The 22,588-nt window shown below is 37.0% G+C and overlaps 1 protein-coding gene across 4 annotated transcripts; it reads left to right on the forward strand.

The window, feature by feature from the left end:
* LOC121368412 (N-acyl-phosphatidylethanolamine-hydrolyzing phospholipase D-like) lies at positions 1-21,109 on the forward strand. 4 transcript variants are annotated; one of them, XM_041493131.1, is made up of 6 exons: positions 1-97; positions 9,831-10,033; positions 12,757-13,236; positions 14,779-14,927; positions 17,942-18,056; positions 20,301-21,109. In XM_041493131.1, the coding sequence occupies exons 2-6, from the start codon at positions 9,851-9,853 to the stop codon at positions 20,460-20,462; spliced, it is 1,089 nt and encodes a 362-aa protein (XP_041349065.1). In that variant the 5' UTR covers positions 1-97; positions 9,831-9,850; the 3' UTR covers positions 20,463-21,109. The 4 variants fall into 4 exon arrangements, with proteins under 4 accessions (XP_041349065.1, XP_041349066.1, XP_041349064.1 ...); XM_041493132.1 differs by having other exon boundaries at positions 2-22; XM_041493130.1 differs by lacking the exon at positions 1-97 and adding an exon at positions 4,603-4,920.
* The last annotated feature ends 1,479 nt before the right edge of the window (positions 21,110-22,588 follow it).

The following is a 22,588-nucleotide window of genomic DNA, read 5'->3' on the forward strand; positions in this document are numbered from 1 at the left end:
CGGTTCCGAGAATGGGAAGAACGTTAGAATCTAATTTATTATGATCGAATTGTCTAGTTTTACCAAATAGGTTGTGCTGTTTGTAATTATAAAACATGTTCGTCATTTTTGTGTGTATTTATTGATATAACAGTTACAAATTTAGTATTTAATCGCTTCGCTACGCTACGCAATTTTATACAACAATCTAATTAAAATTAGCTCCACTATTACATGAGCTGACCTTTCATTCGACCAATCAAAACCTTACTTGCAAAATCATGCCAGTGATTTAAAAAGAATTTGAAAACATTCGATGGCCATACTTTACTTTCTGAAGTGGGTCGAGCGTTACCATAATGTTAATAGCCCTACCAGATATGTCCTTCTCTCTGACAGCCTTAGTGCTTTGCAGGCTATCGGAGGAGCCCACAGTGTCAGACCGGAGATAATTTCAAAAATTTATAAAACTTATAATAAAATTGTGGGTGAAGGAGTTGTGCTCGCCATGGAATGGGTCCCGGCTCATGTTGGGATAGCGGGTAATGAGCTGGCCGATGGGTGCGCGAAAAGAAGTTTGCTGGACCCCGTGGTCGCTGTGCCGGTGGCCCATAATTTTAATGAAATAAATTCTATAGCTGAGCCACACTTTGGTAAACTGTGGCAGACAGAGTGGGACCACAGAGCCAGGGTGTGGCATTCTTCTATTAAACCAAAGGCGCCCCCCCCCCCCCCCCCCCCGGTCCAGTATCGTTTAATGTTAAAGCTACAAAAAATTTAGCAAGATTGCGGATGGGTATCTCATCCGCATTAAATGATACTAGATTTAAAATTAAAGTCGGTAAATCACCTAATTGTTTGGTATGTCACACTATAGATAATGTGAACCACTTTTTGATTGACTGTACCAAACACACAAAAATCAGAATTAAACTAATTAATTATTTAAATAAAAATAAAATAAGGTTCACGGCTTATAATTTATTAAATCCGACTAAAGAGCATAAAACGATAGTGGACAGGTTGGTGGTCGCCTTTGTATACCAATCTGGGATAAATATATAAACTAAATATAACTGACTTCCTGGCCGGACATCACTAGGCATTGTTAGATAGGTGCGGTGATGGACGCCCTGGGGGTTATTATTTACTTATTCCGGGAGGGCATAGGAAATGACTTTATAGTCATGACCTTTGGTTCCCTCTCGGAATTTTTTAATTTAGGTAAGTGCGGCAGTATTACTCTAGTAATACCTCTTCTCCCTTAGGAGTTGGAAGGTTATTGCTCGCCCTACCCCGCTTCTCTTCCACCTTCTGTGACCAAGTCGCGCCTGGCATGCTACGGCGGATGTTTGCCTATACTATTTTAAAAATGTACCGGATTTTTAAACTTTTAAAAAAAAAATATAAATTTTATATATATATATATATGATATGTTGTAGGTATTAAATTATTTTTAACTGTAATAAGTGTGTTATGAATGATGTTTGAATGTATATATACTCCCGGCTGATAATGGAGGGTATGTTATCTGGCAGTAACGCCCCTCCATTCACGCCGACTGTCACGGGGATTCTATAATACCCGTAACTGAATAAAACATGATTATCAAAATATCTCTCCTAACTGTATATCTATTAGATCTCTCTGTAACAGGCGGTTAAACCCTAGTATGGCTCGTCTAGGTATGATCAGAGATACGATCTTATATACGGTATATATTATTATAGCACGTTTAGCTCACTAGAAACACAACAAAACACAATACACTTTGGAATCTGTATTAACCTACGCTGACAAATGTACAGCCGTAGTAGTTAATTAATAACAACAATAATAACAACCCAGAACTGATCACTTAATTAGTTAATCTCTAGGTGTCTAGTTACACAATATGCGAATCACTTCACCGTGACACAAAACCCACACGTGTGATAATTGAGAAACGCTTCTAGGAGAAGTTAATTAATAAAGGAATTACCACTCTATTCCTAACTGGTTAATTTTTAATTAACCCTTACTACTCGTTCAGTAACGTGTGATAATTTAGGAACGCTTCCAGGGGAACTTAATTAATAAAGGAATTACAGCTCTATTCCTAACGGGTTAATTTTTAATTAACCCTAACTACTCATTCAGTAACCTTGTAACACAGAATTAATACTGGTACCTATCACAATAAAGACAATAACCTACAGTTTACCTAGGTCTTCTAGGATAACTGGCTAAGCTTTATATTACCAAATACTCGTATAATGTTAGAACAAAAAGTCTACGATTTACTTCGTCAGATGACCGAAGACACTGTCTAAAGAATATTGGTATAATACAGTATTAAAATATTTAAAGTCACATCAATCACATCAAGGTTATACACAGAGCAGAAATAAAAATATTTACCAAAGTCCAACGGACTACGTTCCCTGGGAGCCGTCCTTTTTCGTTCTCCTCGATATCTCTAAAAACTAGCTATTTATTATAAATCAGAATATTGCCTGGGGGTACAAGGCGGTACCTCCCCCTATCATCAGATATTTCCACCGCGACCAAGCGGTATTTTTTTCCTCAGATCGTCAGACTTACTGACGCCTTGGTCGCCAAAATCACGGTCGTCGAAACCGCACTGGCAGAGGTATTACGTAACTACTCGCCACATGGCCTCCACAGCTGGACTAAGTGCACATTGGAATGCCCGATCGCGCGAAGTATTACGTAACAAGTTGCCCACCTGGGCTACGTGCACACGGCCCTCTAACACAAGTAAAATCGCCACAGGCGAAACAAATTTAAGAGCATGCTCCGTCACACCGACCAAATATATTGTATATACCTTTTTAATTCTTAATTTGCCTATTTTTTAGAAATTCTGTTAAGTTACTGGCTGCTCTTTTTAATATGCTTTAATTTATTTATATTTGTTTTTAAATTCTTTGAAAATAAAAGAAATCGGAACCCAATAGGGCGGGAGACTGCTCCTATGTTGATGGTTGGAACCTGGTAATATACCAATATTCCTCCAGTCAGTGTTCCAAAGCAAAGAGTCACAGCGTCTGTTGAATGATATAACTGTTTGTTTCTCCTGATTACAGATGATGATGATAACTAGTTTAACGTGCCCATATACCACTAGGGTTTCGAACACGCCCATCCCGAGTCCGACCTCCGATAAGATCGGTGGCCTGACTCGGGATGGAGGGGGGGGGGGGGGGGGGGTTGAAAATGGGCAGAATTTTGAAAATAGCAATTAGTAAAAACGTTAATAGAATAAATAAAAAAAGAAAAAGGTTACAAGCCAAAAATAAAAAAGAATTGACTGCTCGGCCGAATATTTATATAATTTGGAGCATTTTAGAAGGACAGTCCAAGATTAAATAAGAGAAAGAAGAGAGGATCGGACTATTTAATAATATTACAAAAAAGAAGTAATTTCGACATAAAATTTTGAACGCAGATCTAAACGTTTAAAGTCCGATCGATATGTCCACGCCTCTGGACTCCGGGATCATCCAATTACGTTTCGCTCTGCCAGGCTGACCGGACGAACCTCTTTCCTAATCTTAGGGGGTCACTCTCCCAGTGACCCTCTCCACGCAACCAACGAACACCGAGAATGGAGGGCACGACGGCTGGGTCGGCGGGGGTCGGGGTGCCGGGGGGTGGGGGACATGCCACCAGAAATAGGTTAAGCGGTAGGCGTAGGCGGTTTTGGCCGTAGGGGGAGTTAGGTATGTCTGGGGGCCTGTCCGCGGCCCCCGGGCGACCCTCCCCCGGCTTCGGCCACGCTGATGAAGTTCCCGATAGGATCGGTGTCTCTGTTAAACTTCCCTTTTAATGGGTAACTTTCCTGTGGCCTAGGCCCAACCTCCTAGAAACATACACAAACTAAGGGTTAAATGAGTGCTCTAAATGGTTTATTTCTTTTCGGAAAACCCGTTCTAAAATGGCGTCTAAAAGTCTATTATATGATTTTATAGGTAAATTTTTGTTGGGAAAGACGCTGTAATATCAAAATTGTCCCAAATAATTGTATCACCCCGGACTGGGTTACTGGCATCCAGTGATCGAGCCCGGGGGGGGGGGGGGGGGGGGGGGGGTCATGCTTGAAACCTTCGTGGTATAGGAGCATGTTAAAAACTTTAATGAATGAATGAATGAAAACATTCGGGATTATGCCGAGGGTATACGAAATGATTCGGGTGAATTACGAAGTATGCCGGACACTAATTTCAATATAAACGGCGAAGTGTAATTGGTCGATATTTGAATTGTTATTTATAGATGAAATGTAACCTGGACATGGGAGTCCACGCAATGCTGTTAGATCTACCAGGGTAGACCCAGTAGAGCTAATTTTAATCTGATTGTTTATACAATGACTTGTACATCGATAAATTCACCAAAATAATTACGAACAATTCTTATAAACACTTATTAGAAGAAGAAATGTGGCGGGTTTCCTCTCTAAGACTATATGTTAGAATTACCAAATGATTGACATCCAATAGTCGATGATTAATAAATTAATGTGCTCCAGTGGTGTCGTTAAACATAACGAACTTTAAAAAATAGATAACTTTATCCTCGATGGAAATTGATTTTATGTTGTAGAACCTTCAGTATAATTAATTGGCCTTGACCTAGGCCGATTTCCTTTCTCAAAGAAGAAAATGTGTAATAGTTTACAGGAGCCTTTTGTTTCTAGAACCCAATCGCGTCTCGCTCAAGTTACACATTATCTTTTTCAAAAATTTCAAAACCATCCACTCCTGTTTAGGTGACATCACAAGGAAATATTATGGTAGGCACGTTTGTGAAGTTGAAACCGAAAGTGATGTTGCTTTATTTTTAATTATTTCCTGGTTTAACATCAACTTTGCCAGTCTTTGGGCAGCACTGAACAGTAACCGAGCATAGTTGTAATTTTGAGTAAGGTGGACCTGGCAAGTATATTTGCAATATTATAAATAATATTTTTAAATAAAAAACTAAATCATGTTTTTCAATAGTGCAGGGCGTACATTTTAAAGTCCATACTTTTCACATTCTAGTAGAATTTCTACGTAGTACGTCCCTTCGGACTCGTTTTTCAACAGTAGCTGAGTAGGCTATTCTTTACCGATATTTACATGGCTTTGGGAGGGACTGAGTGGGCATTTGGTCGTGGTGACAGATTTCCTAATAAAAATTATGCCGTTATTAAAGAAAACTAGTTTAATTCTCTATCGCATTAAATATATTCTGACAGTCTTTTCCACAGCATTTTTTCCCCTATGGTCATTTTCTTATTTGCGAGTGCAAATAATTTTTACATGCTCATATACCACTAGAGTTTCGAGCATGTCCGTCCTGGGGCCTGTCTCTGGATAGCCAGGGGCTTGTCCCGGGACAGAAAAAAAATTAGCGGACAATTTTGAAATTTACATCCAAAAATTAAATAGTGGGCCTTTAAACTTTTGATGCGCATCTCTAATATAATTAATAAAGAAAATTCTACTATTAAATTTGGTTGCTAGATTAGATCAGGTGATCAAAAAGAAATTAGATAAGATCGGTGGCCTGACTCGGGATGGGGGGGGGGGGGGGTAGAGTTGAAATTGGGCAGAATTTTGAAAATAGCAATTAGTAAAAAAGTTACTAGAATTTGAAAAAAAAAGTTACAAGCCAGAAATAAAAAGAACTGACTGCTTGGTCGAATATTTATATAATTTGGAGCATTTTAGAAGGACAGTCCAAAAATAAATAAGAGAAAGAAGAGAGGATCGGACTATTTAATAATTTTAAAAAAAGAAAGTAATTTCGACATAAACTTTTGAACGAAGGTCTAAAAGTTTTAAAGTCCGATTTATATGTCCACGTGAGTGGCCTCGTTAAGGCCGTTAGGGTGCACAGCTTGTAAGGACGAGATGGGTTGCATCCCGTCAAGAAAACACCTAGATTGACGTAAATAGACGTTGAAGGTGTAGTGCTGTGCTGAAATACAGATCTTGAGAAGCCAGATCTGCCTGAACGAGAGAGAGAATCAGACTAGGGTATAGTCCAGTCGTCATGGGTTGGTATAGTGGTGCGGACGGGCCCGACTCCGGAGGATACGAGATGGTATCACAATAAAACAAAGTAAAGTCTAGAAAAAGAGTAGTAGGGGCCGACCCCGCTTGCTATTTCTTCTTAGAGTGGGGCGGTCAATCTTCCAGTGCTGCTAGGACAGGCTTGGACATGTAGAGACTAAACGCGAACAATCGTGGCGTTTTGCAGAATGGCCGTCATACGAGTCACGAAAAATACAAGTCAACATAGTCAGACGGAGAAATGACGTGGAGGCAAGGAATCTCGCTAAAAAAAGAATCCAACCTGGTTGTGCAGACTGTCGAAACGAGAAGCGTTCCAGCGTTCAACCAGTTCCAATGGCTGCATACATCCCAGTAGAAAACTTCACTTCGTTGACAAAAACAACAAAAGTGATCGAAGGATCCCCGAATCGAGCCGTGAAAGCACGTGCAGTGTGCACAAACACATCTTACCACGATGAGCTGCAGACTGGGAATCTTCTTATTTGCAAGGGTTGCATGTGCACGTATATACTGCAAAAATGGACTGAATAAAAATTGTCACCCCACCCCTTGGATCCACACATGAAATATTGAACATTTTCCAGCATCATGAACAAGTTTATTATCGTTGTAGGCATTATGCAAGATGATGTCAGTCAAATAAGTGCTTTTTTTTGTTGCTTTTTTTCCCCCCTCAACGCTTAACAAAATAATTTTCATTTGTGTATTGCTATTTAAAAAATATATATATAAATAGAGAGAAAATATTAAGTTGAAGTTGAAAAAAAAATGAAGGCAGGCCGTCAAATATAATATATAAATAATTACGGTTAGATTTATGTAATGTTTATTAGTCCGCTACTGGTCCAGCTGGAAGGGATTACTGGCCCAAAACCAAAGAGTTCCGCTCCAAGGGAAAAAATAATGCAGAATATCCTTTAACAAATGGAAAAACGCGTAATTTTAGAGTTAATAAAAAAACATGATTATTCCTGCTAACTGGGGGCAGCCATTTTGTTTTGTTTTTGTGACGACCGGTGGTATAGCTTGGGGCGAAGTGACGTCGGCTCAGTCCATCTCCTCTATGCACAGTCTCGCTTTCATCAACCTGACTTGTAAAACAACATAAATGACTTAATAGTATAATAAACTATTTAACTAAATATATTTCATTTTGCGTCAATAGAACGAAATGGAGTTATAGTATTTTTCTTTTTTTAAAAATCCAAAGAAAAAATGCATATTATTAGGCCTATTGGTAGGGTACGTTCCAGCAAAAACGACCACTCATGATACCCAAGTGATACTTTTCTTTTCTTTGGGACGACATAATTGGTCAGTTTTGTGATTTTAGATGGGGAAAGTCTACTTAATCAAGGGTTTTATGGAATTACTTAAGGTAATAAAGCAGGGCGGCTGATAATGCCCATTATGATTGGAGGGGTATCCGTGCAGTTACCACACAATACCATACAATAAAAGAGGCACGTATTTTTAGTGTCGAGACACAGTGTCTGGGGACCGTCTAAATATACACCTGCCAGTCAGGAACCACAGATACAGGCCACGGAAAGAAAAGACCAATTGACCAAGAAAACACTCCCTATTATTATTTCAGTACATGGATTAATTTATGTACAAAACATAATACAGTTATTTCAACATTTTGACAATGGTGGTTTATTTTGTATTGAAAAATAATACTAGTATATAGTTTTTGCTGGCTTACTGGGATGGCTATTATTACAGAACATAGTGATGCATTCGCAAAAATCGGGTGTGTTTTGTTTCTTCAGTTTGAAGACTAATTCCTGACGTGACACGTTAGGTATTATGTAACCACCAGCTCGCCAGAGGGCGTATTCACTGGGATAGTACAAAATGGCTGTGCCCGTTATATATAATAGCCGTCACATTTAACCGTTTTATTAATTAACTATAGGATTATACTTGTTGATATTAATTAATAATGTGCATTAATTATCGTTGCATATGCATACCAGGCCAAATGCCTTAATTGTCCCCTCCTTTAAAATGTGACATCATTATGTAAAACAAGTCAAGGAATGGACATTAGAAAATGATTTTTGTGTATTTTCAACTAAATAGAAATGTTGTTTGTAATTTAAAAAATTGTTTGTAATTTTTGTGAATTTATCCATGTATAACAGTCATAGGGATAGGCGTGTTCGAAACCATAGACGTATATGGACACGTAAAATACCTAGTCAAGTCAAGGTGATGTTGTTGGTCATTTGAAACTGTTTTTTTAGAGGAAACCCGCTGTCGCCACAGGATAGCACAAACCATGGCTTTTGTTGAACCTGTTATGGATCACTGGTCGGTGCAAGTGGTTTATACCTACCCATTGAGCCTTGCGGAGCACTCACTCAGGGTTTGCAATCGGTATTTGGATTATAAATCCCATGTCTCGACTGGGATCCGAACCCAGTACCTACCAGCCTCGGTCATTTAAACGGTGACCTGTCATTGGGTACAGTAATGCTTTCACTGAGCTTACATCCGACTCCTTAACACTGAAAGGTAGTGTATTGCAAGGTGTGCGATTGCTGCTAGTCAGACTTGATTGTTATACACAAAGACTTTGCGGCAGTCGTCCACGATGTTGGTTTAGCCATTACACATGGGCAAACAAGTTTGTTTAAGAGCCAGGACGATAGTTGACCACTTTGGTGTCAGCGATGCCATTGATGATGATGATGACACCGAAGATGATGATAATAACAATCAAAAGCCGTGTTCCATAGCAGAAGCTGAGCGGTATATAAAATACCAGAAATAGTTTGGACTGTCAGTGTCTCATAACTTACTAGTATATTTTTAGAGAGAAAAACCAGCTACACTTTTCCAATAGTAGCAAGGGATATTTTATATGCACTATTCCACAGACAGAATAACATAAACCACAGCATTTGATATACCAGTCGTGATGCACTGGATAGAATGAGAAATAGCACAATGGACCCACCGACAGAGATCGATCACAGACCATTTTTAATGTATTATTATTAATCAAGGTGCATTCACTGTCATTTTAATCATTCCTTTGTTAAAAACATCTAAGATTGGTACCTACTTTATTTACATAATGTCATAAAATATTAGACTTGATTGTTCAAAGTTAATACTTTAATTGAATAACTAAAGGCTTATTTTCAAAAGCAATAGACATCTACAGATATATAGCCGACATTGGTAATTTGGACATTTCTACGATTAAATTTGTACATATTAAATATATTTTCTTGTTTAGAATATCAGTGTCTGTATATTTAATGTGTTTCTGGTCTTAATATTTGTAAGAAGCACAAACTGGATTTTATCTTCAAATAATTTTGTACATATGAAATTTAACCTAGTACAGATATTAGAACGATCAGAAACACATTTAATATATAGCCACTAATATTTTATGCAGAAAAATATATTTAATATGTAATTACAGTCATCAGAAAGTCTCTGTTAGTCGATAACATCTTAAAAATTACAGCAAACTCAGGAATGTCCCTTTAATAATGATACTCAATTTGCCTTAGTAAACTGAAACAAATAATAATGATTTTCCAACTATTCCTTTTGGATTACAGGATGAGTAAAATAACCGTTTACTGCCTTAAGATTTCGGCTTTATTCTGCTCAAGTCGAATGGCAAATGCTGCTCGGCAGAGCCTCGTGACATACATGTAGCCATTCAAACCTTTGCAGGATAAAGTTGATATCTTTACAGTATCCAGTTTTTCTCTCTCTCTCTCTATATATATATATCTATATCTTTTTTCCAGCTTATAAAAAACATACCACCATGGCTACTACTAATGAAAAGGAAGAAATTCAACTTGATAAACCTCTTATACTTGCAAGCAGATTTTGGAGGACTTTTGCTAACCCATGGGATTCTTGGACAGGAACGCCTAGCAGCAAACCTTTTGAGTTATTCAAGTTTGTAGTTACAGACGAGGATAACAGTGGCATTCCTTCTGAAAAGGTTTGTATTCACTTTTAATTAATATTTTGTAAAAACCTTCTTTTTTTTGTCTGTTAAAGGTACATTGCCTGGTTAACAGCAATTTACTTAGAGCTTAAAACATCTTTTCTGAAATATTTCTTAACATTTGGAACCAAAAACATGTTTTGTTTCACATAATTTTAATATATGTAGCTGGTGCTATTTTGTAACCAGTTAACATTATTCTTGTAATCATAAATTAATGAATGAATGAATGTTTAACCACACCTAGCACCAAAACATACATTGGCTATTGGGTGTCAAACTAAGTGTAATCATATTAAAACACATGTTATTATGATTTGTATTGTACTGCTATCTCCCCCCCCCCCCCCCCCCCAAAAAAAATAAAAAGAAGGAAGGAAATGTTTTATTTAACAACGCACTCAACACATTTTATTGACGGCTATATGGCATCGGACATATGGTTAAGGACCACACAGATATTGAGGGAGGAAACCTGCTGTCGCCACTTCATGAGTTACTCTTTTCGATTAGCAGCAAGTGATCTTTTATATGCACTATCCCATAGACAGGATAGCACATACCACGGCCTTTGATGTACCAGTCGTGGTGTATTGGCTGGAATGACCCAAAAAAGGATTGCAAAGTTATATTAAAAGTTTCTTTCATATGATCCATTTTCAAGCTTTTTGAGACAATGTAATTCTTGCCATCACTAAATTGTATAATGTAATTTATGTAGTACTTCTGCTGCCCTTGTTGGGTTTTTTGTTTTGTTTTGGGTGGTGCTAATACTTTTAATATAGAACTATTTCAAAATGATGGTATGGTAGCCAATGACAGGGCTCGAACTTATTGACAACTACATGTATATCTCTGGGTTTGTGTCACATGGACTAATTATTTTTGTTACCTTGAGAAATGGTTGATCCAACATAAAAAAACCTCGGTTATTGTCAATACAGAACTTTGTGCAGCTGTGCTCAAACTGATTAATGAGAGAGACGTAGCCCAGTGGTAAAGCGCTCGCATGATGCGCGTATGGTTTGGGATCGATTCCCGTCAGTGGGCCCATTGGGCTATTTCTCGCTCCAGCCAGTGCACCACGACTGGTACATCAAATGCCATGGTATGTTCTATACTGTCTATGGGATGGTACATATAAAAGATCCCTTGCTGCTAATCGAAAAGAGTAGCTCATGAAATGGCGACATCAGGTTTCCTCTCTCCTGTGTGGTCCTTAACCATATGTCCGACGCCATATAACCGTAAATAAAATGTGTTGAGTGCGTCGTTAAATAAACCATTTCTTTCCTTCCTTCCAAACTGATTAAAATGAGATTTATAGAAATATTACAGCTCACTGACCATGCTAAAGTTATCCACAAAAGACCATTATAATGTTAAATATTAAACAATAAATTTAAAAACATTGCTAACAAAATTAGCAAATTTTATTCATAAATCTGGGGAATGTTTCAGTGAATAACTGACTCATGTCATTACACACAGTATATAATTCTGTGAAATTTGCTGTTTTAATTAATAATTTATTAAAAGATCTGTAATTTGGGGTTTTAAAAAATCCACATTCAGACTTTCCCATTCTTACCTTCACAGGATAAAGCCGATATCCAATGACATTAACTAGTTATGGCCATCCCACATTAGCGCAGCGTGTCGACAGCAAAAAATCACTTCCAATGAATTACCATATACCCCACTAGTACAGCGCGTAAACGTCAGGTTTTTTTTCGATCGTTCCAAAAGCGATTTTTGCTGCTTGCTGCTCTGACGCGCTCAGAAACCCCTAGTTTATGATGTCGTTGTAATAATTTAGGTCTTCCACAAAAAAAAAAAAAAAACCCACACCATTGACGAATATCTTTATTTTACTGAAAAACAATGCCAAAACAAAATATTAACGAAGAAAGGTTGATCATAGAGGTGCAGAAACGTCCATGCATATACGACATCCAATCGGTTAGTTATAAAGACACAGAAATGGCAGACAATGCCTGGTCAACGATGTCGTGTACCCAAAACTTCCTCTTGCGTTTTTTATCAAGTAATCTTCTATATAAATACATTAAAACCAATTTACTCGAAATTATCTTGAAATTAGCCATGTTTTCAAATCAAATCCGTTTTTCTTTTCCTAATTTCAGCTTTATTTTCTCTCTTTTATTTCTGTTTGACACGCTGCGTATATGTGGGCATTATTGAGGCTTCACTGCTGACGCGCTGCGCTAGTGTGGGACGGCCTTTATTCTCTATTTAAAATTGCCATGAATAACAAGCACAAGTACAAGCCTTGTAGGAGAACAGTTGATAATGGATGAAAGGAAGGAATGTTTTATTTAACGACACACGCAACCCATTTTAATTACAGTTATTTGGCGTCAGACATATGGTTAAGGACCACAGATAATCAAACAGGAAACCACACAATGGGCTCTTTCTGATTAGCAGCAAGGGATCTTTTTTATGCAGTATCCCACAGACAGGGTTTTGTTTACACCAGTGACAGCACTAACTGGAACGAGAAATAGCCGAATGGGCCCACCGATGGGAATCGAACCTAAATCAACCGCACACACTGTGAGCGCTTTACCACTGAGCTACGTCCCGCCCCCTGTTGATAATGGGGACGTACACGCTTATTAACACTGCAGTTATATTTGTCTTTTGCATGAACTTTCAACTTCATTTTAAATATCCACCAAAATATATTTCAGGAGCTTGACAAAACCTTGCCAGTAGAGAAGCCAAATCTAGATGAGTTTAAGACATCTCCGGAAAATGGAATACGCACAATGTGGATTGGTCATGCCACTGTCCTGGTACAGTTTGACGGGCTTACTGTCCTAACTGATCCCATTTTCAGCGAAAGATGTGGTCCACCGTTGATATCACCAACACGGTACCGTCCTACACCCTGTCGTATTGGTGAATTGCCAGACATTGATGCTGTGGTCATAAGTCACAATCATTATGATCATCTGGATAAAAACTCTGTGAGGGAACTACAGATGAAGTATGGCCCTAAACTAAAGTGGTACGTTCCACTGGGATTGAAAAAATGGCTCAAAGACGTGGGATGCGAGAAAGTAGAGGAGCTGAACTGGTGGGGTGAGGATGACTACAATGACAAATTCAAGTTTGTCTGCCTTCCATGTCAACACTGGAGTAAGAGAGGAGCACTGGATACCAACTGGGTATTTTATGACAATTTCTGAATTGTTTTTTTGTTTAACGACACCCAGGGCTTTAGATTGTATCAAACTCAAGACGATAAATGTTGTGCCCAAAATACATATTTTCAAAATAATCATGACAATTTAATGATGACAATTTCTGAATCGTTTTTTTGTTTTGTTTAACGACACCCAGGGCTTTAGATTGCATCAAAGTCGAGGTGATAAAAATTGTGCCCAAAATACATATACCCAAAATAATCATGCCCAAATTAAGTACAAACATGCTGACCTCAAAATATTTCACCTCAAAACCACTGAAATTTTAAGTTTAATTACATTAAAATAACTTGAAATATATTTCTGAATATTGATAACTCTACAGCAGCTGGAAATTGATAATCTAAACCATAATATCTAACTAAAGTATGATTTCAGTTATCAAAAATGGCTGTAATGGTGAAAAATATGCATTAGTGTTTATAAACTAGGGTACCATACATGTATGTCCCTTTAAAGATAGAACTGAAGTAAAATGACCTTTCTGAACTTAAAAAAAGACAGAAGTCCCGGTTGTGCCCAAAATAATGAGATCTAAAGCCCTGAACACCACTAGAGCTGATTGATTCATTAATCATCAGCTATCGGATGTCAAACATTTTGTAATTCTGGCATATAGTCTAAGAGCAGAAACCTGCTACATTTTTTTTATTAGTAGCAAGGGATCTTTTATTAACACTATCCCACAGGCACGATATAGCACATACCACAGCTGTAGATATATCAGTCGTGGTGTAGTGGCTGGAACAAGAAATAGCTCATGGGGATCGATACTAGACTGAGCATGTATCAGACAAACACTTTACATACAGGGTTACATCCTGCCCCTTTAATTTTGAATAGATAGCAACAAAATAAAAAATATTTTACTTTTTATACTCTTTTTTTTTTTTTTGTAGTACTGGGGTAAAGCAAACCTTAGAAAAATAATGTTTCATGTACTCAACTAACCAAAATTACTAGATTCACATGTTGTTTTCTGGTTATAATTACTTTAAAAAAATAATTTAATACAATTTTTATTTTCAAGACCCCAAAAAACCTACCTTTGACTAATGTGCCTTTGGTTAATGCATATTTCTGTCATAGTCACATATATTTCACTCTGTTAAACTAGTCTTAATTTCTGCCGTTGTCATTAACTTTCCACTTCTGGTAATTTAAACGTTTGGGGTGGAACAGAGCCCAGTGGTAAAGCGCTCTGCTGATGCTATTTCTCGTTCCAGCCAGTGCACCACGACAGGTATACATTTTTCCATTAGTACTAATGCAAGAGATCTTTTATATGCACCATCCCACAGACAACATGGCACATATCATGGCCTTTGATATACTAGTCGTTGTGCACTGGCTTGAACTAGATATAGCCCAATGGGCTTACCGATCTTATGATCCTGGACTGACCGTGTATTAAATGAAATGAACGCTTTACCACTGGGCTACATCCGACCCTGATGGTAATGATTCCAAAATTGCTTTGTTGACATGTATTGTGTTTTTCAGACACTCTGGTGTAGCTGGGCTGTTCTTGGACCAAAACATCGGTTCTATTTTGGTGGCGACACTGGTTATTGTCCAGTTTTCAAGACAATTGGACAGAAATATGGGAAATTCTCACTGGCGGCCATTCCTATTGGAGCTTATGAACCAAGGCAAGTATTCTTAAATGTGCCCTGGCGACGCGTGGTAGAAAAACTATCTATAAAAGGACGAATGAATGAATGAATTAATGTTTAATGATGCCACAACACAAAAATATGCATTGGTTATTGGGATAAAAGGACATATGCTAGAAAAAAAAATTATGCAATCAGTCCTATAATTTTAATCTAACTATTATACAAAATGTATGTACTGTAATATCACTTCTTCTCTCAGCCAATATACAGTGAAATCCCTCAAAACTGCACCCTCTGTAAACTGGACTTACCTCAAAAGTGGATGTATTTCATGGTCCCTTTTTAAATATCAGTGTAGAAAATAACTTCTAGTTCAATCAACCAGTAGACAGGTGTTAGAAAAACTGTCTAGCACACGTCCCCTAGAGGGTAATGCACCGTTTTCATTGGTTAATTTGTCTTGTCGTTTAGGAGGTAGGGTCTCCACGAGAACTCGAGTATTCGGGCACGGGCAGTCTAATAAGACTCAAGTCCATCCACGAGACTCGAGTACCCATGCAAGGAAGGACACTCATTTAATTATATTGTTTACGTAATTTTGCCATGCGCTTGTCGCCAGTTGTTTAATAGAGCTATAAGATGGAGGGAAAACAAAAGTCGAATGTGTGGAATGCAATACAATGACATGATTTAGCATCCATGTTCAGTGCTGGAATTAAGATGCATAATACTATTTTACTTTATTCCTTAGTCTCATTATCATCTAGGGTAAGTGTCGGGTACTCGGATCCGGGTCGAGTTTGACCTTCGAGTACTTGAGTCCAATATTTTAGACTCGTGGAGGCCCTAGTAGGGTGTATACTACCAAATCAAATCCCATAGACGACAATAGTAACATATGTGGCTAAAACTCCTACCTGCAACGTATCAACCGACATAAACGTCACGGATATAAATACTACCACCCCTTACACTTAAAGTGAATCAGAAAAAAATGGGGGTCAAGCTGCTCGTTTCTGAGATAACGGGTAGCGTCTATGACTACCCTAGTTTCGCACAAAATTCGAGTACTTTTTTTTACAGGTACCCCATACATGTTTCAAGCACAAGGCTACTTGACACATTGGTACTAGATGAAATAAAATTGCACATTTTTTTTACCCAGATGAAACTATTATTTTTTACAACCAACACACTCACATTTATAACCAATCACAGGACTTATGGTGTTCACTTCTCTATCAAAAGTTGGGTGCACCTCGAACTTTGACCCAGCCGGAAGTTATTTGGTTTAGTACTACCAGTAGACGGCAGTTGTCATCGGTTAATTACATCATTCCATAATCAAAGGTAGTATATGATGTCACATAATATGTAACACCGCATGTATTCCTTCTGTTGATAGTGCTTCATTAAATAAAACATTTCTTTCTTTTTTTCCCTTCTGTTGACATAATATTTATCAGCTGAGAGAAGGGTTGTTGTGATGTCACAATACAACAAATAAAATGCAGTGAATTTTATAATAATTATAGTAGAATTATAAGTATCATTCAACTATAAAATATATCTGGCATTTGTCCTTTTGTAGATGGTGTTTCTGACACTCGTCTCAAGATAAATTTTATTGTAACTGGTACCGAGTTTGTTATTCTATTTATTACCCCAGCTGTTTTTGGGTTTTTTTAAAAATCTTATTTTCTATACAGCCTACATCGGCTACACGTCCATGTATATAGAAACGACGTAAACTACTTTACTGTTCTGGGTATTGCTTTAACTTTGTATTTATTCACGGGTCACCGATAATTTTCAAAACCCAAAGTTTTATATATTCTGTAAAAAAATATATACAATGAATTGCATTAAACTACCATTTTATTACAAGTTTAACACTGAAACCAGAAAGACGTAAATGCGAACGCTTTAAACTACGTGACATCATTGTGTGTGCTTTGCCAAATCCATGATGACGTCATAATTATTTAGTACCGACAAGGTGATTGGTTTGTTGGCATCAAATCGTCCAATAGTAGTGTACGTTAAACCAATGCATAAAATTATGATTTTTATTTTCCCTGTTATGAGTGCCTGCTAGGGTAATAAATACAGCACTGGACCATCTAGTTAAAGCCGCACACCCTAGTTCCATCCAGCGAAAATAAATTCTAATTTGGTTAATCTACAAACCTGTAACACACTTAGATCACGTTTTTATCAAATGGAGTGAAAAAGCAGGTTTTATATCGATAAATACCATGGGAATCCCCATGTCCCAATTGCTTGAAATAATTTTGAAAGTTTGTATTCTGATGTCACCGGTAGATGTCGCTCGAAGCACAACAATGCCTACGTCACGACAAATTTCACAGACTTGGGGTGCGTTCTTTTCACCTCTCCTGGACATGTTCCAACTGTTCTGTCCTGGTTGTATCCCCTCTCCAGATATCGTAGGACTTAGCAAAATTATTGGTTTTAAGGGTTTGTAACATTTTGTATTGAGATACTTACTTGTCTGAACTTTATTGTTACTGAAAATGTTCATGAACTGTGAAGAAAAATCTCACAAATGAACAACAACAAATCGGATGTTGATTGCGCGAACCGTGCACGAGAAAACAAACCGAACCAAAATGATAACGGTCACGTGGTATACCAACGTCTGTGACAAATATCCCGTCTAAAAATAGATTAGACCTTGTCTGCTCAACGGTTGTTTCTCAAACGTGCGCCCGTTTTTCAGAAATACAAAAAATGCATTTTGTGGTATTACAAACACCAGGATTACCAAAAAACACTTCAGGTGAATGAAAATGTATATTCTAAATAATAAACGGTAAGTAAAGTGCAATTTTATTTGTGAAAAAATGGGTTTAATAGCGAAAAACAACGCCGTAATGGTTAACAACTAGCCGTAACTAGGGTGTGTCCCTTTAAGTAGATATTTATTTTATTGCTTTTCAGTTACACGTCTTTTATTTTATTGTTTATCCTGATTGATTACTTCAGGATATGTGTAAGTGGGTGATGTGTTGTTGTTTTTTCAGAAAGTTCATGAAGACTCAGCATATTAACCCTGAGGAAGCTGTCCAGATCCACCAGGACATCAAAGCAGAGCGATCACTGGGAATACACTGGGGAACGTTCAAGTTGACATACGAAGTAAATTGTCTATACAACTCATTTGAGCATGTAATATATTTGAGAGTTCAGGGCTCTATACTAAATCTTAAAGGGACACACCCTAGTTTTTAAACACTAAGGCATATTTTTCACTATTAGAACCGTTTATGATAACTGAAATCAAATATTACTTATATTGTATTGTTTAGATTATCCATTTCCGTACAACCAAAGTGTTTCTGGTCATCCTGGTGTTTCTAATACCACAAAATGCATTTTTCATATTTTTAAAAATGCACGTGCGTCTGAGAAATAATGGTTATGAAGTTGCGTTTTAGTTGATTTTTAAGGGTATTTCAACGTCCCAGACTCTTGTTTCACTCTGTTGTATCCAAATTTGTTGCAGGTTTGTAAATTAACCAAACTTAGTGTCTATTTTTACGGGTTGAAACTAGGCTCTAGGTGAAAAACATGCCTTAGTGTTTAAAAACTAGGGTCTGTCCCTTTAATATGAACTCGTTCTGTAAGGTAAGTGTTGCTTTACTTGTCCTGTCTGAAACGTGCTTGTCCCACCCATATGTTTCTATAACAACACTGGAGCAATGTTTCGCAGCAAATTAAATTCAAACGGATCAGTGTTAAATTCATGAACAAATTATCATTTTTGTCAACAATGTTTAATTCATAAACAAATTATCATTTTGTCAATAATGTTTAATTCATAAACAAATGATCATTTGTCATAATTGTTAAATTCATGAACAAATTATCATGTCCACAATTGTTAAATTTATTAACTATCTTGTCAGTAATTGTAAAATTCATGAACAAATGATCATGTTGTCAATAATTGTTAAATTCATAACAAATTCTCATGCCCTCAGTTGTTAAATTCATGAATTATCATGTCAGTAATTGTAAAATTCATGAACAACTTATCATTTTGTCAATATATTGTCATTTTTAATCGACTTGTCCTATTGTTTGTAAAATGTATATGTCCTACTCCCAAACTATTTGTCTTGGCCACTTTACCTCAGAGCCCTATAGGTAGTACTAAACCAAATAACTTCTGGTTGGGTCAAAGTTCGAGGTGCACTCAATGATAGAGAAGTGAACACAAGTCCTGTGATTGGTGATAAATGTGAGTGTGTTGGTTGTAAAATAAATCGTTTCATCTAGGCAAAAAATGTATGCAATTCGATCTAGTACCACTGTCAAGTAGCCTTGTGCTTGAAACATGTATGGGGTACCTGTAATAAAAAAGTACTCAAATTTTGTGCGGAACTAGGGTAGTCATAGACACTACCCGATATCTCAGAAATGAGCAGCTTAATTGACCCCCAATTTTTACTGATTCACTTCAAGGGTGAGGGGTGGTAGTATTTATATCAGTGGTGTTTATTGTCGATTGATACGCTGCAGGTAGGAGTTCTATCCACATATGTTACTATTGTCGTCTATGAGAATTTATTTGGTAGTAGGCTATCCACCCTATAGTTATATCTCACATAGTGTGTGATAGTTTTTAACCAACTTACATTTGTGTTAGGGATTTTTGTCATTAAATAATTGAATATTACCTAATGCAGGAAAAAATATATTATCGTGCTTTAATTTACAACTATTTTGGTGTATATCAGGTAAACTTAGAAGTTATTACATATTAAAGTGAAAATCAATAACGTACATGTAGATTGTAATTGTTATCTTTTATTGCATTTCCAGTTTTCTTTAACATCAAGGAAAATGTTTTGTTTTCTTTTATTCTAAATACATTTCCTTGGATATACATATACGTTAGTTAAAGTTTGTTTTGTTTAACAACACCACTAAAGCACTGATTTATTAATCATCAACTGATGGATCTCAAACATTTGGTAATTTTCACATATAGTCTCAGAAAGGAAACCTGCTACATTTTTCCATTAGTAGCATAGGATCTTTTATATGTGCCATGCCACAGACAAGGTATAACATACCATGATCTTTGATATTCCAGTCGTGGTGCAGTGGCTGGAACGAGAAATAGTCCGATGGGCCCACTGATGGGGATCGATCCCAGACTGACCACACATCAAGGGAGCACTTTACCACTGGGTTACATCCTGCCCCATTAGATACGTTAGAGACCATTCACATGTGTCTTTTCTTAAGATGACCATTAACCCACAAATAAAATAAAAAACTCAAAGCAACCCTGTAACATAGATGTAGTGTCTGTAATTCTTTAAAGGTTGGCTGTATTATAATTAATAAAAAAATTATTTTGTATTATTTCAGCCGTACTTGGAGCCCAGAGAAAAAATATTGCAAATAGTCAAGGAGAAAAACTTAAAGGAAGGTGCTTTTTTCACTCTCAATCATGGCCAAATTAAAGTTATTCAAAGTTTGGATGATGCGACCCAACCTGCAAATACCGAGACGGAGACTTCTGTGAAGTAACAAGCCCTTTTTGAATAATGCCGACATGTAGAAGTTTTAATTTGGACAAGTCCAGCCTAACGCTGTTAGGAGCCTGAGTTTAATTTAACCCTTTCAGACTACAGAACGGGAAATCCGGTTGTGTGTTTTCAGTTTGTATTTACCACCAAATTTGTCACAGGTTGACATGCGCAATAGAGGCAGTGCTAACAACAACATCCTGTAGAAGTTTTACATGGTTTGCTGTGAGAATGTGCTCATTTGTTCGGAACTTTTCAGGCTATTTGGTATAACTGTTCTGTTAACTGCAATGGCGATATCCATTTTCGATAATACGACCTTCACGGAAAAAGACTGCAATAGTGATTTTTTATCGGAATGTAAGAGTGATAATTCTGATAGAATTCCACTAGCTGAAATACTGTCACGAATTCAAGATGACATACCACTTTCGAGATTTGCACGTGATCGGAGAGATTTTCTAAATGGGTTTAATCATTTACACATTTCATAGAAATTTGATATGGTTTTATAACCAGTGATTTAAAAAATGTATATACCTGTATATATGTATAATAATGAGCTCCTTCTCATAGAAAATTGACTTATGTTTACAAATATGCTTGAACCAGTCTTCTACTATGAATAATAAATAAGTTATCATCAAATAACCATCTGTAAATTTATCCTTTGTTTAATTGTCAAATATATCAATTCCTGGGGCACTTTAAAGGCAATGGGTTAACGAGTCTGAAAGGGTTAAAAGAACATCTTTAACCATAACAATACAAACATGTATATTGATAATTTGATAGTCTGTTTTTAGTGTTGTTGTGTTTTGTTATATGTATGTACAGTCCTGGAGGTTTCTGCAGACTTTCTTTTGAGATAGTGACATTTTATGTTTATGGTTACAGAGGACTTGAGAAAGATTACTCTGTTGAAGTGTACATGTATTTTAATTTTGAAATACCTTTACAGCAACAATTTAATACAGCAAGAATTCACCACAATAATTAACTGATGGCAGAACACATTTTCTGCCATCTACTTTTTCTTAATGTAGAAGGATGCAATATGGAAGAAACAAAACAAATTTTTGTTTAAAGACAATCCACGCATTTCAAACTATGGCTGTTTGTTGTCTTAACATATTTGCAGACGTGTGCATGAAATTGTGCAGGAGGATCAAGACTGTGGTAAAATAATAAAAAATTGGGGGGGGGGGGGGGGGAGGAGGGAGGGTCATGCTACACCAGAAATTACATTTTAACAAAGAAAATTTTCTTGGTGCAGGGTGGGGTTTTGGACACCCCCTGCCAAAACTCTCCTTTGCACACATGCTTAGTTTGATTTTTATGTGAGTATTTCTCAGATATTATGGAAAGAAATTATTTGTTATTTATTTTAGAAACTGTTTTATCAGTATATATTTGTCTGAGTTTGAGTTTAAATAATTAGGTAACAATTTATATTGCATTCATTTCTTATTCTGGGGCGGGATTTAGCTCAGTCGGTTGAGTTCTCGATTCAGGTGCTTGCATCGCAGGATCAGACCACCTCGGTGGATCCATTTAACTGATTGTTTTTTTTCTTGTTCCAGCCAGTGCACCACAACTGGTCAAAGGCTGTGGTATGTGCTTTTCTGTCTGTGGGAAAGTGCATATAAAAGATCCCTTGCTGCATTAGGAAAAATACAGCGGGTTTCTTCTGATGACTACGTGTCAGAATTACTAAATGTTTGACATCCAATAGCCGATGATTAATTAATCAATGTGCTCTAGCGGTGTCGTTAAACAAAACAAACTTTAAACTTTTTCATTTGTTATTCCCAAGTAAAAGACCACAGATTGGCAATAACCAGTCCATACTCTCAGCTACAAAATGACACTAAGTTATTGTGCATAAAACACTGCTTATTTTTGTGCTTAGACTTAAATCTTTAAAATAGTCAGTGGAATGATCATCTGAGGTGCTTCAATCACTGGATCAAACCCCCACCCCTCTGTGACCCATTGTCTGCTTGAGTGTTTTCTCATCCCAAGCAGTACCCAATGATTGGTACACTTTATTTAAAAATGCACATTTTAATACATAAGCTACAAGAAGTTAAAAGAGTTACCAGTAACCATATGTAGGAACGTTTA

Source organism: Gigantopelta aegis, chromosome 3 (genome assembly GCF_016097555.1).
Source record: "Gigantopelta aegis isolate Gae_Host chromosome 3, Gae_host_genome, whole genome shotgun sequence".
Taxonomy (NCBI): domain Eukaryota; kingdom Metazoa; phylum Mollusca; class Gastropoda; order Neomphalida; family Peltospiridae; genus Gigantopelta; species Gigantopelta aegis.